At 40.2% G+C, this 14,883-nt stretch overlaps 1 protein-coding gene across 1 annotated transcript in view; it reads left to right on the top strand.

Moving 5' to 3' along the window:
• Positions 1 to 3,907: 3,907 nt before the first annotated feature.
• Positions 3,908 to 14,883, top strand: part of clybl (citrate lyase beta like) — a 57,318-nt gene continuing 46,342 nt past the window's right edge. Inside the window, exon 1 of the mRNA XM_034128893.1 lies at positions 3,908 to 3,986. Within this exon, the coding sequence (XP_033984784.1) occupies positions 3,943 to 3,986 (44 nt within the window). The 5' untranslated portion in view covers positions 3,908 to 3,942. The remainder of the gene's footprint in view (positions 3,987 to 14,883) is intronic.

The raw sequence follows: 14,883 nt of genomic DNA, 5'->3' as shown, positions 1-14,883 counted from the left end.
TCATGTTTAAGTCCATAAACATACACCACCTAAAGTGCACAGGAGATGTTGTAAATTATGTTCAAAGGCCAAAGTTTAATCTGGATAGTGTGGCCTCTTTAGCTGGTGTGCTGGTCTTTTCCAACCATACTCCACTTCCTTTACAGGCACTCAACTGAATTGTTGCTTAACCTGCGCAGTGACCCTGCCACATGCTATCTGCATCCCTCTATCCCAGATCCACCACTACACCATTCCCCTTGTGGGCAAGGGTTTTGCCATGCGTCAACCAGAGACACAGACTCGCAAAGGGAAATCCATAAACCCCGTGTTAGGGCAGAGAAAAAAAGTCAGCCCCAGTGCTTACTCATCTGTTAAAAACGGAGTGATCTGCAAAGTTTGTATGAGAGGGGTTTTGACGGTGCCCTGCTGCTTTGTCAGTGCAGCACATGCTGCAGGCACTGGCATCCCCTATTGCCTTCCAGGTCATTGGCCAGGCGCAGCAGGCGGTGGGCTTCCAGCCCCATGACACGTCCCTGATTCACAGCTGGATCCGTAACAAGGTATCATAGCAAATGAGTCGGTAAAACATCACTGGTTCGAAAAGCGTGAAAAATGGTCATGATATCATTTGTAATTCCCGATCTGGACTGCTGTTGGTAGGAGAAAGAGAGACAGAGAGTGAGAGAGAGAGAGCACTGGTAATGAAGGGGTTTTATTCCTCTTCACCATCTCAACCAGTCTCAGCCCCTCTCATCCACAGCACCCCACAGCCTGACCCCCAAACCGATGCCTGAGGTGGGATATCCAAGCTAATGTAAGGAGGCAATAATTAAACATCTCGTGATTCTCAGCCAAGTGGCTTAAAGGTGTTGGACTCTTAACATGAGAGCTTTATGACACATTGTCCGGTTCTTGAATGTGAATTTTCTCCTCATTACACATGACTTAAGAGTGGTTGCAATGTGTCAGATTGGGCCTCCCCTGGTGTGTTGCGGTGATAGTCATGATGTTTGGGAAGATTGGGTAAAATAGAAGTTGCTCTTGGAAATGTTACAGCTGCTGACAATGATTCATGGACCTTTCTGGAAAAAACAACTGGAAAAAAATATCAACATTAAATACAGTGTAACTTATATTTAGGTAGACAGACATCATTGCCATATATATATATATATATATTATATCAAAATATGTAATAATCTCTTCTCTTTTCTTTAATAAAAGGTAATACTTCAACAAAAGTACTTTTTTAAGATGTCCATTGTTTTATTGCAAACCTGTGTCATTGCCATTAAACACAATCTTATTAGTGAACAGTTACTTGGTCAAACTTGATATTAAAAAAAATCTAAATATTTTTTAATTTTGTGAAGGAATATCCAAAGAGGAAATCAATGTGAGATCATAAAAATGACATAAACCATGCCATGTATTATGCAATAAAATTAGATACATAAGCCCTTATGATCTTTAACCTTTGTGTGTTAAGAGTGCAGTTGGCTGTGAGGCTGTGTGCGGGTTTGATGGATGCAAAGAATGGACAAACATCAGCTCCCTCTAAAACCACAATGGAGACCTTGGATCTAAATGTCATGGTTTCATAACGGATACACTGACATTTGTGTGATGGGATTTAGCCATGGGTTAATATAGCCATTCCTGGCACACCGCATTGATGTCCATCTCACTCGGGCTGTGAAGTCTATCTCACTATTTTTTTTTTTTTGGTGCCCTCACTGAAGTTTCTTTCAAAGGGATGAATTGGATTCTATGCTGGTTAAAGCCAATTATTTCATCAGAAAATAACTGTTTGATATGTAGGTTTGTTTTATATGATGTTAATGTGCCTCAGGAGCGGTTCGGATCATTCTTTTTTGTTGAGTGTTGGGCTCGGGTGGGGGCTGCTGGGGAAGGCAGGCGATCAGCATTAAAATCAGAGCCATGTAAATCTAATCAATTATACAGTTTTTCAGATAAAATGTTGGTAAATCAAAACACATTTTCCAAAAGTCACAGTATAATGAGAAATTTAAATTGGAAACAGAAACCATTTGTTTATTATAAATGCCAGGGTGAGGTGGTGACTTGCCATCCATAAATTTCGTTATCCTTTCATATTCCTTTTATCTATGACTACAGCTTTGGCACTCATTCAAGATTTTAATGAACCCAGACTTCTGAGACATCCAGGCCTAGTGATGCATTGTCCATTTGGATCAGGGAGTACAGAGGGGGGACAAAGGCGAAAAGCTCTTGCCTTTGACATAATATTTTATATTCTATTGCCTTACAGGGGGGTCATTAGGTGATTGCAACATTTAACAACATAACAGATTGACAAGAATAAACACATATTCAGCATATATTTTAAATTAACAACCAGATTGATGAATGTGTGTGTGTCTGTCTGTGCATGTGGCAAGGGGTGACTTGAATCAAAACATAATTTTCTGTGCTTTATGAGGATACAGAGAACCCCCCTGCTCTGGCGCGACCTGGTGTCGGCTGCTTTCTTGGGCTCAGAGGTTCCTAGGGGAGACCAGAATGGAAGTTGAGCATCCTACTGTGATCCAAAGAAAGTGTGCCAAATGCTATCAAAACTGGATTAGTAGACAACAATTGTGTTCGATGAACTGAAGGGGGAGGGAAATAAGTAGTTTCTAAGTAACCCATGGATGGAATTTTCCAACTCCGTTGCATTTTTTTTTCCCATGTAGAAATGGATGCCCGAATAAGCTCCCTTTGTTTGGGGATCAAATATATATTTAAAAAGAAAAAATCCAAGTTTCCATGTTTCTGTCATTTACGTACCGTATATTAAGAATATATTTTATCTGTTAAATGACCTGGGGAGGGTATAATGTCAAATAATCACATTAAATTGGTGGTTCATAGGCTTTCTTTAAAATGAAAGCGCAATGCAAACCCATTAAAACATGTTTCAACTCATGTCTCATGTAAATGCAATCATTTGGGAAAGAAAAAAAGGAGGAATAACAGCCAAAAAAAGGTTTTTTTTGTTAAGGTTGATTGACCACTCATTTTTATTCAGTGACCTGGTCACCTGGTTCCAGACCAAGAAATACAAATAAAGCCACTTGTGAGTTCAAATAATGTACAAATAAATCAGATTGCTGGTCTCTGGAAAAATGGGAAAACTATAAACTTTAAATAAATTAACAAAACTTTTTATTTTGCTTTGTCATGATCTCTAAAGCCAAGGAAGGCCATTTCCCCAAAACATGCAAGACAAAGAAAGGGTCATCGTGGACTTTTTCCCTCTTTTTTTTCTATTCAAAAGTGTACCACCTTATAAATGTGTCTCTACAACCTACATCAAGTAAGTTTAGCAGCACATTTACATTTTGAAAACACCCAAAGCCCAATTGTTGTCCCCTGAATGCTGACATTTGGAGCAAATCCCCTGCTGACTTAATCGTGGCAAATATTGCGTGTCATTTGTGCACAACACTCGGACCTTGCTGATGTTAGTAGTAGTAATTCACCACTGCTGTGAGAGAGAACTCCTGGGGTGACGTGACTTGTGCTCAAAATATCCCTTTCCCTTTATTCCTCTCTCCTATTTCTCTACGTTTCAAGCTTGTCTCTGTCTCTTCTGTCTAGCAGGAACCAGTGTTTTTGTATATAACTATAACTTTCATTCAAAGTCATTTTTTATTATTTATTTTAAATTATCTTCCAATTTGTTTATATTTTTATTTTATTTAAACTGTTCGGATAAGTTCCCTCGGAAAATAAATACCATCCTCTGCCCTTCCTCTCCTTCTCCCAAAAGGACCATCTCACTGTATGGTCGCTGTTTACCTTCCCATGTGCGAAGAGTCCTCCATGACCCCGCCCCTCTTCATGCTCTGAGCAATCACAAAGCTCGATCAGAACGAGGCAAATATTTGTGCAGCCAATTGCTGCTTGCTCTGTTAACGCGTCATCGAAAGAAACATGGCGGCGCGCATTACCAGGGCTGTGAAACGACTTCTTCCAAAGTAAGTCAGCTATGTTCTTGAATATCTCTTTCTGCTAAATCTCTTGAGGTAAAACTCACATCGGAAATGTAACGCTGCTTATTTTGGTCGATGAATTGTCCTCGTTGTTACGGTAGAAGCTGTCGGTTAAATGCCACTTGTTTTGTTGGCTGTTAGCTAACTTATGTGTTTGCTAAGAGCTTAGAAAAGCTGGACATGTGCACACAGACTGTGTTTACAACCTTTGCTTACGAAGATAAAACGACTAGGATACATGTCTGTGTAATGTGATGAAGTGGCGATGAATAAATAGAAGCGTTAAGGTAATTGAAGCCAAAAACACACAAGGCTATACACAGTGCCAGTGTATGAGTTTGGCATTAAAACGGTTAAACGTAGCTTTTCATTGTTTGGATGTCACCTTGTAGTTTGCTGTTTTGAGTGTGTGAATGTCTCGCTGTTGCTCTGCTGTTGAAGTAGGCGCTTTGTTTTGTGTTCTGTTGTGTCTCCATCTTGATTTAGTGTAATTGTTTGATGGAAAAAGTTTGAGACTTTCTGTTGTCTCAATGTCATGTTCAAGTGTCAAGCGTTTGTCTGCTACAGTAACAAATCTGAGAGTGCCAATCAATAAGGTAGCCTGTACTAAACAGGAATTGTTCAACGTTTTGAGAAATGTGCTTATTTGCTTACTCTCAGAGCTTTAAATACGGAAAGCAATAGCACTGTCCTGTCTGTGCAAGGTGCTTAGCTTAGCTTTGTTTATTTAGAACAAGAAGCATGGGGGAACAGTCAGCCTGATTCTCTCCTGGGTTTATAAATAACCTTCCAGCAGCTCTGTAAGCTCATTAATTCACACATTGTATCTAGTTGTCAGAAAAATAAAACTATCCGTGGTTTTAATTGGACTTCTGTTCCGGGACTCTCGGCCAGTACTTCTGTGCAGGGCATCTTTAACTATAGCTCTGGCTGCCTGTAACCTTACTGCAATGACAAGGAAGTCCCTGCAACTGACTGCCCTTTTAATGTCTGACTGCATGATTATGATATCACTATAAAGTAATTGGTTGAACCTTATCTTACAGCAGCTACTGTGCAAACATTTCTGTACTTTCTTTTTAACTCCACATGCATTGTCAACTTGCTGAAAATGTATTTTGCCTGTGTTTTATATATACACAGTTGACATGCATAGTTAAAACTAATGCAGGTAATTAAGATAAGATGGACCTTTATTAATCCCCGTGGGGAAATTCAGTTGTACAAAGCAGCAACAGGGTAAGCATGAAAAAACAGGACAGCAAAGATAATTGATTAGTCCAGCAATAAATCCACTATTAATAATGCAATGAATCCATCATGCTGATCACAAGTGAACATAGTGTCAGTCTCTCATGGCAGTCAACCAGTGCAACTACTGTTTCTGTGTGCTGGTTACTTCTAAACATCTTCACATCCCTCTTTGAAACTTAGTAAAGTGCTCAAGAGTTGGTCAAGCAATCGTTGTTGTTCCAATATAGAGAACCGTCTTAACTCTTGGCACACTCACACATTTCCAGTATCTATTTTTTGCGTAGGTCTCACAGTGATGAACCTAAATTGTAGGAAGTAGATTTCTCAGCGGGGTGATTATAAGTGATTCAATCTGCATGTCAATATATATATACCTTTTTGATAATCACCTGGTTTTCCATCAATGTATATGTCATTTCAGCAAATGTTATAGCTGAGGTCCCAAGTACTTCAACACATGATGCAAACATCATAACATAAGTAAATGTCAAAAGGCACACTAGAGGCACTTTAAGGGTTTATCATGTTAGCATGATAATGCAAGGCAGGTCTAATGTTCATCTCATTAGTTTTGTCATTCAACTTGTCGAAAGGGGTGGCCTGATAAATTAATTTCGATAAATCCACGCAGCTGGATTGGCAAAATAATCCAGTATTAAATACACAATGGTCTAATACATCTCAGTTGTTGAGGCATAGTCAGTATAAACAGTATTGCAAACTCAGAAAGGAAACAAATGAATAGATGCTCACAATGTTTAGCCAAATAATAATTTCAAATGTAGAATCCAGGGTTTTGTTAACTAAACTCGTATTAAGGATTATAAATCAGGATGTCGCCTTTCAATGGTTAAAAGTTGGCAATTTTTTTCTGCAAGGCCCAAACTTTATTGAAGTGCAATATTAATGAACTGGTCTACTCCTTTAAAGAATACAGTAATGACATAATAGTCTTACATAATGGAATTCAGTGACAGATGGTTAGCAGTCAAAGCTGCCCAGTGCTCTTCTATCTTTTTTGGAAGTGTCACTGAAGTCCCATAGAAGATATAATGGGAAACTTCTGACAGTTTGAATGTCAGTCACAAAAAACTTAATGTGAGTTTATCAGTCTAGTAATGTGTCTGTCTATACAGGTCAACTGTATTGTGACATGTGGCTCTAATTCAAGACGCATGTATTTCCAGAGGCATAAACCTGATGATCCTGCTAAATCAGAGTGTGAAGTGACTGTCACGCCAGTCTGTGTGTGTGTCTTTATCTATTAGTGCCTATGGTGATGGCCTTAATTAGAAATGAATACATCCTTGGTGTTTCCTTTTTTACTTAACATCTGGCATTGTTCTTGCAGGGTTTTAAATCATTCTATTAAAGTGCACCTATCATGCTATTTGTAGGCAATAGCATAGGTCTCAGATATATAAAAATATATAAAAAACATGTCTATGAAGTGTTATGCTCAAAATACCAAACAGATCCCCCATTCTAGCCATGCCTCATATCCCTCTATTTCACTTCCTGTTTCAAAAGTGCTGATTTGGGGTATATAGCTTTAAAAAAAAAAAAATTGATAATAAAAAAAGGAGGGGGCCGAGCTCATGCGGGAGATGCTACCGTCAGATTCTGCCATGATGAAACGCCATATCATGGATTATCAAGGATTATTTCTGAAACAGTATGGAGCTCAAAGGCTTTCTCTCTTGCCGGTTATACCACAAGGTAAGTTCCTTTTTATTTCCTGCTTCTTCACACACATGCTCTGTGCAGTACAGGTTAGCTCTGAGTGTTAGCAATGCTAATGTAAACATGCACCGACCATATTACGTCCAAAACAGTCGGGCATTGTTTCTGATGGCAACGTTTCTGATAGGCCCGTGGGTGTAAAGCCAGCCTACATTTCCGATATTACGTCATATCGGACGCAAATCTGGATCAGCTCCGGATCAGCTCCGGGTTTTATTTTCTGACGTTGCGTGAGTTCCCCGACACACCGGGGACACATATTTATGTATAAAAGACATAAAAAAGTGCTTTTTGCATGATAGGTCCCCTTTAAGTATCTTTCTGTTTTTTGAGAATGTGTTTATGATATGTCTAGACTTGCATAAGCATATCAAAAGTTGTAATCGTTTTATATGGTATTTATATTTAATTCTGGCTGGTGTTTCTGGGAGGCAGTCTCTACATGGTTAAATGCAGCCCTCTCTAAAGGCTGGGAGTAGGAGAGGAATGTGTGCTTGTTTTATGGACAGCCTAGAGCCCTCGCGCTGGCATTGGCGGCAGACTGCTCTTTGTCACAAACACCCTCGTGTCAAAGATGCAACAGCATCCTGGAGGAAGCATTGGCTGCCGCTATGAAGTCGACAAGTGATGAAAGTAGCCTAGAGGTTGTCAATTAAGAAAGCCAAGGCCTGGACCTTATAAGTTAATGGGCAGTTTCCCCTCCCAGGGCCTGCTAGGGCTTTATAGCACAGCTTATAAAAACCCTGAGTGTAATGCACCCCTATAATGTTTTCAATTAAGAGAAAGGGCATAAAGCAGTGCAGACACTTGGCAGGCATGCTAGAATGTTTATAAAGTGGCATTTGGCATAAATTGGGATGAGAATTTTCAATTGCCCTAGTTGTTTTAAAGCAGCAGCTACTGTGCAGCATTTTATTTTGATGGCACTTCATGCTGACTGGAAGCATTAGAGACTTCCTGGTGTCTTCCCATTACCAGCTCTTTCAGCTCGGTCATATGGATGCACAGCCTGAAGTTTCAAAGCTATGTCTTCTCGGCTGTAAAAGAGATTAGAAGCAGGGCAAAATGTTGCTATATGTTACACACTTTTTTTATTTTATTGTCATTAAATATAATGTTATTTTAAACTAAATTAAATTGTATGTAAACTGTATAATGCAACAGAAATGTACATGTAAGGCAATTTAAAAACTACATCAAATGTGTCGGATGTATTATTCGTTAACATAATTGGCTCACTAAATCCCTTGTTTGTAATGTTAATAAAAATAAGCCATCATTTGAAATCCCTTCACTCATCTGGTGTCTTCTGTGGTCGAGCTATAGCCTCGGCTTCCGGTAGATAAATAAATGAGTGTTGAATAAACACCAGTGTGTTGACACCTCATTTCCTCATTGATTGGTGGTGGAAGCCGAGCTCGAGGTGTGTGTGGCCATAATCCAATCAAGCAGGAAAACAACCATGGGGACTGTGTAACCAAATTCTTCAGCGAGGGAGGGCGAGCAGGTTGGCCAAGTAACCCCAAAGCCTATGCTCTTTGCCTTTCTTGAACTGTGTAATGGTTTATGTAATCGTTTTACAGACACATTCTTGGCCATTGCTTAATGGTACCAAAGTCTGAGATATCTTTAGAGAAATATGAGCTCACTTTATTTTCCCCTTAGCCTTTTTATGTACACTATTCTTTACAAGCCAAATTAAACATTAGAATAATACATGATGGGGTTTAAGTAAACAAGATAGACAACCGGATATCACTGCCTGTGTATTCCTCATCGGTTTCCGCAGAGGTATTCTTTTTACTCTTTCCTTTTTGGCGCCAATGAATCAATAAATTGCTCTATTACCTGTTGTTGACCCAGCTAGTCTTGCCTTTGAAATCTGTTACAGAGCATTAAGTTAACACATGTTGCTGTGTGAAAACAAAGCTCTGGCGGCCAGCTGAGTAAACGTGTGTGAGATGGCAGAGAAGAGAGGCCTACACTTGTCCCAGCGCTCACCAAGGTGGATCCATACGGCCAACAGATGGATATGTTATACCCTCTATCCCCATAGTAAAAAAAAAAACCAACCAAAACAAGTGTCTCCGCTCTGGCACTGAAGCCTTTGATCAGCAGCACATCTTTGGCTTCAGAGTAGGACTTCTTCTGGACCCCAAGACACACATGGAATCGCATCTGTATAAACACGGTCAGGGAGGAATGTGTGAACAATGCAACAAAAGAATTTTGTTCTCGAAAATGTGGGGTGGACTTGGCTCACGAGTGGTTTATGTGGTTAAGACTTTAAGTGTGGTGGTAGTATTGAATTAGAATCTGGGGAAATGTTCTCTGTTTTCAGTGATAACATGAATCTTGTGTTTTTGTTTTTAACAAATGTGAGCCAATACAGTGCTTTGATGAAACAATCCAGACTAGTGTGTGTGTTCACGGCAATATAAGCATGTATAGAATAATATTTTATGCAGTTTAATCAAATGGACAATGTTTATTTTTTGTCCAAGCTTCTTTTTCTTCTTAATACATTTGGTCAACCACCAAATTATTTTAGATGTTACACATGGACCTCTTTATAAAGACCACCCAATTTCCTCCTGATTCCCATGACAAGCTGTAGCCGCCTGTGTTGATCCATTTATTGAACGGTATTAAATCATTTACTGTAGGCATGACTAACAATTTCTAATAAAGAGTGTGTTGGGCTGGTACAGTTTAGTCCATGTAGCATTAATGGGGTAGCCGTTAGAGTTGTGTGTGGGCAGGATATTGCTTCCAGATTTGGAGTCAGCATCACTGTCAAAAAGCCAAAGGGGTTCTTTTGGCTATTAAATAGACACAGATTCAGGTTCAGTTTACACCTCGGAAGCCTTTAGGAGTACATTTGCATCACTGACATTAGATCATTGTTATCTGGGTGAAACCATGTCTTCCCAGTCCTCGTCTGCCAGGAGGACGGTGTTTTGGTCTTCTCACGGCACTGAGGTTGGCTCATTGCCATGGTGATGGTCGGGTAGTTCCAGGGCGATGAGGTGTAATTTACCCAGCATTTCCTGTCTGATACACAGCACCCTAATGAGTAAGAGGCCTGCTTTTATAGCGAAGTGTTTGTTAACCATGCACAGCAGGAGGGTTGCGTGTGTGTGTGTGTTTGTGAGTTAGCGTGCGTGTGGTTTTCTATGGCATTCTGCCTTGTTTGTTTAAGCGTAGTACACCTATAGGTGGGACTATCTGTTATAGTACAGGGGTTAATGCTGTGGCCTCATGACTGCAGTTCTTTGTCTAACCCCTCGGTGTCAGTATTGACAGTATGCTTGGTGATGAGGTCTTTGAGAGCAGCTTGTGATGTTTTTGTTCTATTACCAAGGGAAGTTTTAGCTCATGAATTTCCCCCAATAAATATATTCACAATACTACAACCGAGTGACTATACAGGAACCTTCATTGGGAATATCAACTGTTCCAGTGTTATATTGTTTTTTCTCTTGAAAGGCATCTTAACACCAGGAAAATAAGTACTGATAGTAGTTAGGTGACAATTAAGTATTGTTACAGTAACAAAAAGGAACTGAAGTGGTTTGTACTCTAATTACATTTAGTGGATACAGATTAAGATCCTATTACATTTAATGGATACAGATTAGTCAAATCATTGATAAGTTGTTTGACAGTAATGTAATGGGGGATACATTTGACAATCAGTTTGTCGGTACATTATTAAAACGTTCTCTTTTTCTTGACACATTGTAAAACATTGCATAGGCAGATGAGCAGCTGAGGACATTTCCCAGAGTTGAGAATCAATGGGTTAGTTGTTCATTAGCTGCAGCTCTTATTGTCTTGTTCTTAATTCAATAATAGATGCATAACAAAGTGTCTGTTGTAATTGTTCAATTACTTCTGTCACAACCGGGTTGAGATGATCATGTAATGCAAATAATAAGGCTAGATTGCCCATGGTGAGAGGCGAGCAGGCGGGTTTGTTTGTACTACAAACAACCCCACATTTTGTGTTTTTTTTTTTGTCATTTGCCCAGCACTAAGGAGAACTCACTATAATATTCCGATCTTTTTGCAATTGTCCCATGACTGCCATGCCTCAGCAGTGTATCACAAATGCACCATACAGTGAGAAAAAGTTAATTCATTGATTAATATGTATTGCTATATGATCACACACATGAAAATGTCCACTGAGAACAGGACAACTGTGTCACACTCTGAATTAATACAAAAACAATCAAGAAAAATCCTATCTCTTATTTATCTGGGCATGCAGAGAAGAGTTGGCTGGGTTCTTTTGGTATTTTGCCGTATTTGGAACTGGCTTCTAACTTCTCATCGCATCACTGGCACAATTTGCAGACAGGCAGCCTCCTGTTAGCGCTACACTTCATTAGAACCAGGTTTCAGTGGTACCACACACATTCAAACAGCAGGGCCATCTCCCTAGCATCAAAAGAGATTTGATACAAAGGGTTGTCTCTGTCTGTCTTCCCATCAGTGTCTGCTAATGATGCATGCTGCACACGTTTTTAACATTGACACCCTCCGCTCCCTATCACTCATTCACACACTCAATCTTTGCTTCAATTTTTCCCTCGCTCTCTCTTTCCCTCTTCCATTCGTGGTGTTTGTTTGGCTGCTGGGTTTTGTTTGTTTATTGTTTCCAGATGGCAGACGCAGACTTCATTTGTGTGGCTTTCAAGTTTCCAGAGAGCTTTTTACTGCCTTGGCTCAAGCGCTTATCCTGTTTCCTCTAACCGGGCTTTATGATGGGCCCTTTATATGTAGCAACTGGAAACAACTGTCACTACAAGTCTGCGTCGAGTAGAGCAGAAGAAAGCCCCGAAAAAGTGTCTCTTTTTCTATGCACTCACCATATGAACATCTTCATTAGTGACAGAGCAGTCGTTCCACAGATGAGGACGATGTTTCTCCTCCCACTGGGTGCATTTTACTGCCTTCATACAAAAGAGAGAATACCCTTGACTGTGTGCTCTACTCCAGACTTGGACTGCATCATCAGCAGTCCTCCAGAGTAATAGGATGTGCTATACTAATTCTTTGTTGACATGACGGTTAGGCAGCGTGCTCACAGTAGTGATGAAGCTGGGAGTGTGTTTCTTTAGGACTTTGCAGTCTGGGCATCATTAAGCGCTGTGACATCACTTATTTACAGGAACACAGGAGGTCGACTTGTCTAGTAAATGTGGGGGAGGACCAGTGCATGTCTTTACTCATCGGATGCGGTTTAAAGACGAAGCTGTAATCAAAGCTCTCGGCTATATAAAACCCACCCCTTCTCCTTAAGGAGGTCTTTTCCCCTGGCTGCTACTGAATGAGTGATTACCCTGGCATTCCAACATGGCTAATCCCATTTTTAGTAGTGATTTAACACAGAGTAGTGGTAGCCAAGCTTTCTGCGTTTAGTGACCTAGCCCAAACAAAATTAAGGAAATGTCAACCTGTGTGACTTCATATTTCTGTAACAAATGAGTTGGTGTATCAGACGTATTGGGGAGGTCAAAGGCATCATGTGGGGGATTCCAAGAAGCTAGCTGTGTTTTTTTTTATGCGTTGAGTCATACAGTAGCACATGTCTCAAGTGAAGTTAAATCTAATCACTATGTGCTCTCAGGGTCAACAGTGTATGCAAAGACAGACGGGAAGTATTGACATATTTGTTGTGAATGGCGGCACAGTCACCCTACTAACCTGCTGCTGACCCTGAACAAGGGATCCGATCTGAAGTGTGAGGGGATCGGACTTTAATGTTCACGTAATCACTGGTGTTTCTGTTTTACCACCACTGAGCGCCTGGCTGGCCGGCTAATCCCATCAGGGTTTGGGCTCTTGTGCTGGGGTGAGGGAGAGGACAGCCTAGCATGACCCATATCTCCGTGCCAGGACGGCTACAACACTGAACACTGCAGCTCCATCAGAGTTTACTATGAGGCTCTTTGCCAGGGTGTTTACTACGGAACTGTCTGCCACAACAAGATAATGTCTGCACTAATGCCCTCTAAGGACACAGCCACTCTCACTAAGGAGGCCCTGCTCTTTTTCATCATGCCAGAAACTTTGCAACGATATAATTACGCCGTGTTTACAGATTTACTAGCTAGTAATGTCTAATAGTGGAAGACTGATTAATTGAAGCTTGATTATCTTATGGTTTGTTTTCGAAAAATAGTGTCCTTAGTTACCTCATGACACAGCCTCTATGGGAACCTTAGTTCATGCATCTCTTCTTTTTGGCCTTCAGCAGCATACAACATATCAGTATGAGCTGTTTCTGTTCTGTCGGTTATACAACAGCTTTTTAACCATTTCACTCTCCCTGTCTTTCTTTAACGTGAATGCATGATTGCATATGCTGACTCATGACTCTAAAGAAAAAGGTATGACATGATTTGCATACCCTTTTTAATCAATTCAGTCCAGTTCAATGTCAGCTTTTTTAATTAATAGTTTACATGTAAGGATGACAGTCAATACTTGTTTTAATTTGTAAATTGAAATGAGGTCACTTCCCTCTCAAAGTAATGTTCTGATGTTGAATGATGCAGGGACTGTGATTTGAAGTAAATGCAGACCCCACTGTTCCGATTGAAATTAACACAACTTACTAAGATTGTATGCATTCGGGGGGGTGTTAAAGCATAACAATTGCAATATATCACCTTGCTATTATTGAAATATATTGAATCCTAACCCTTTTTATCATGATACATATTGTATCAGCAGACCCTTGCACTATCAACATCAGGCGACATGACTTTAAGTGTAGTTCAGGCTGACTTTAAGACTTCAGTTTAGTTTCTTTAATATCGTTACAAACGGCTAAGTTCATTTAATGTTAGCAGGTGTTAGTAAAGCAAAAACTCTGTTACACACTTTGTTGTTTTAGTGAACTGACACCATTCTACTCCGCTGCGCCCAAGGGAGGTCAGAAACCTGCTCAGTCCACTCCCTCAACTCACCACACACACACACACACACACACACACACACGCGCGCGCACACACACACACACACACGCACACGCACACGCACACGCACACGCACACGCACACACACACACACACACACACACGGCAGAGGAAACAAATCAGCAGCTGGCTGTTTGATGGTCTAATTTAAACCAGTGGATATCTTTGAGCCGTTTCAATCCCCTGACGTGTGTGTTGACACAGGGGCATAATAAAGGAAGTTCCTTTATGCGAGAAATGGATAGTTTTCCTATTTTGCTGTGAAGATGTATTGCAAATATTTATTTTTCCATTTTAAAACATCATGTAATCGTGGATGCCAGGAACGACTGCACCACCCTTCTTGTCCTGGGTTAACATTTTCTGACGTTTCATCTGCCTCCCCAGCTCCAAGTAAAGCACTAAGTCCATGTCTATTCACGTCAAAGCTCAGATACAGTCATGAAATCATTAAAGAAATTCGACCTCTATTATATAAATTATCACAAATCATATTTTGTTGTGAAACATGCAGTGCCATTTGTGTTCAGTTGTTGGTGAAGAGACTGCTCATTAAACCATCTGATCCAGTTTAGCACAGGCGTGATGGGCCTTTAATTTGCAATAATAATTAATACACGATTCTCCATCTGGGAACACGCGCATAGATCAAACAAACTATTAAAAGAGTTGAAATTCACGCCTAGTGCTAATTATCACCCAATAGCGGATGTGGCAACAAACAAGTAATTATGATCTGTTTTGCTTCTAATTGCCCAGCCAATAAATGGAGACACCTCTAGGTATTATGAAAACTGGCCCAGGGACCTAAACACTTTTAGATTTAATTAGTTTTCTAAGTAAATTCTTAAACTTCAGAATTTTGGTCTAGTATTTACCAAATCTGCATTTTC

Source organism: Trematomus bernacchii, unplaced genomic scaffold (assembly GCF_902827165.1).
Source record: "Trematomus bernacchii unplaced genomic scaffold, fTreBer1.1, whole genome shotgun sequence".
Lineage (NCBI taxonomy): Eukaryota > Metazoa > Chordata > Actinopteri > Perciformes > Nototheniidae > Trematomus > Trematomus bernacchii.
This window is presented reverse-complemented; position numbering and strand designations above follow the sequence as displayed.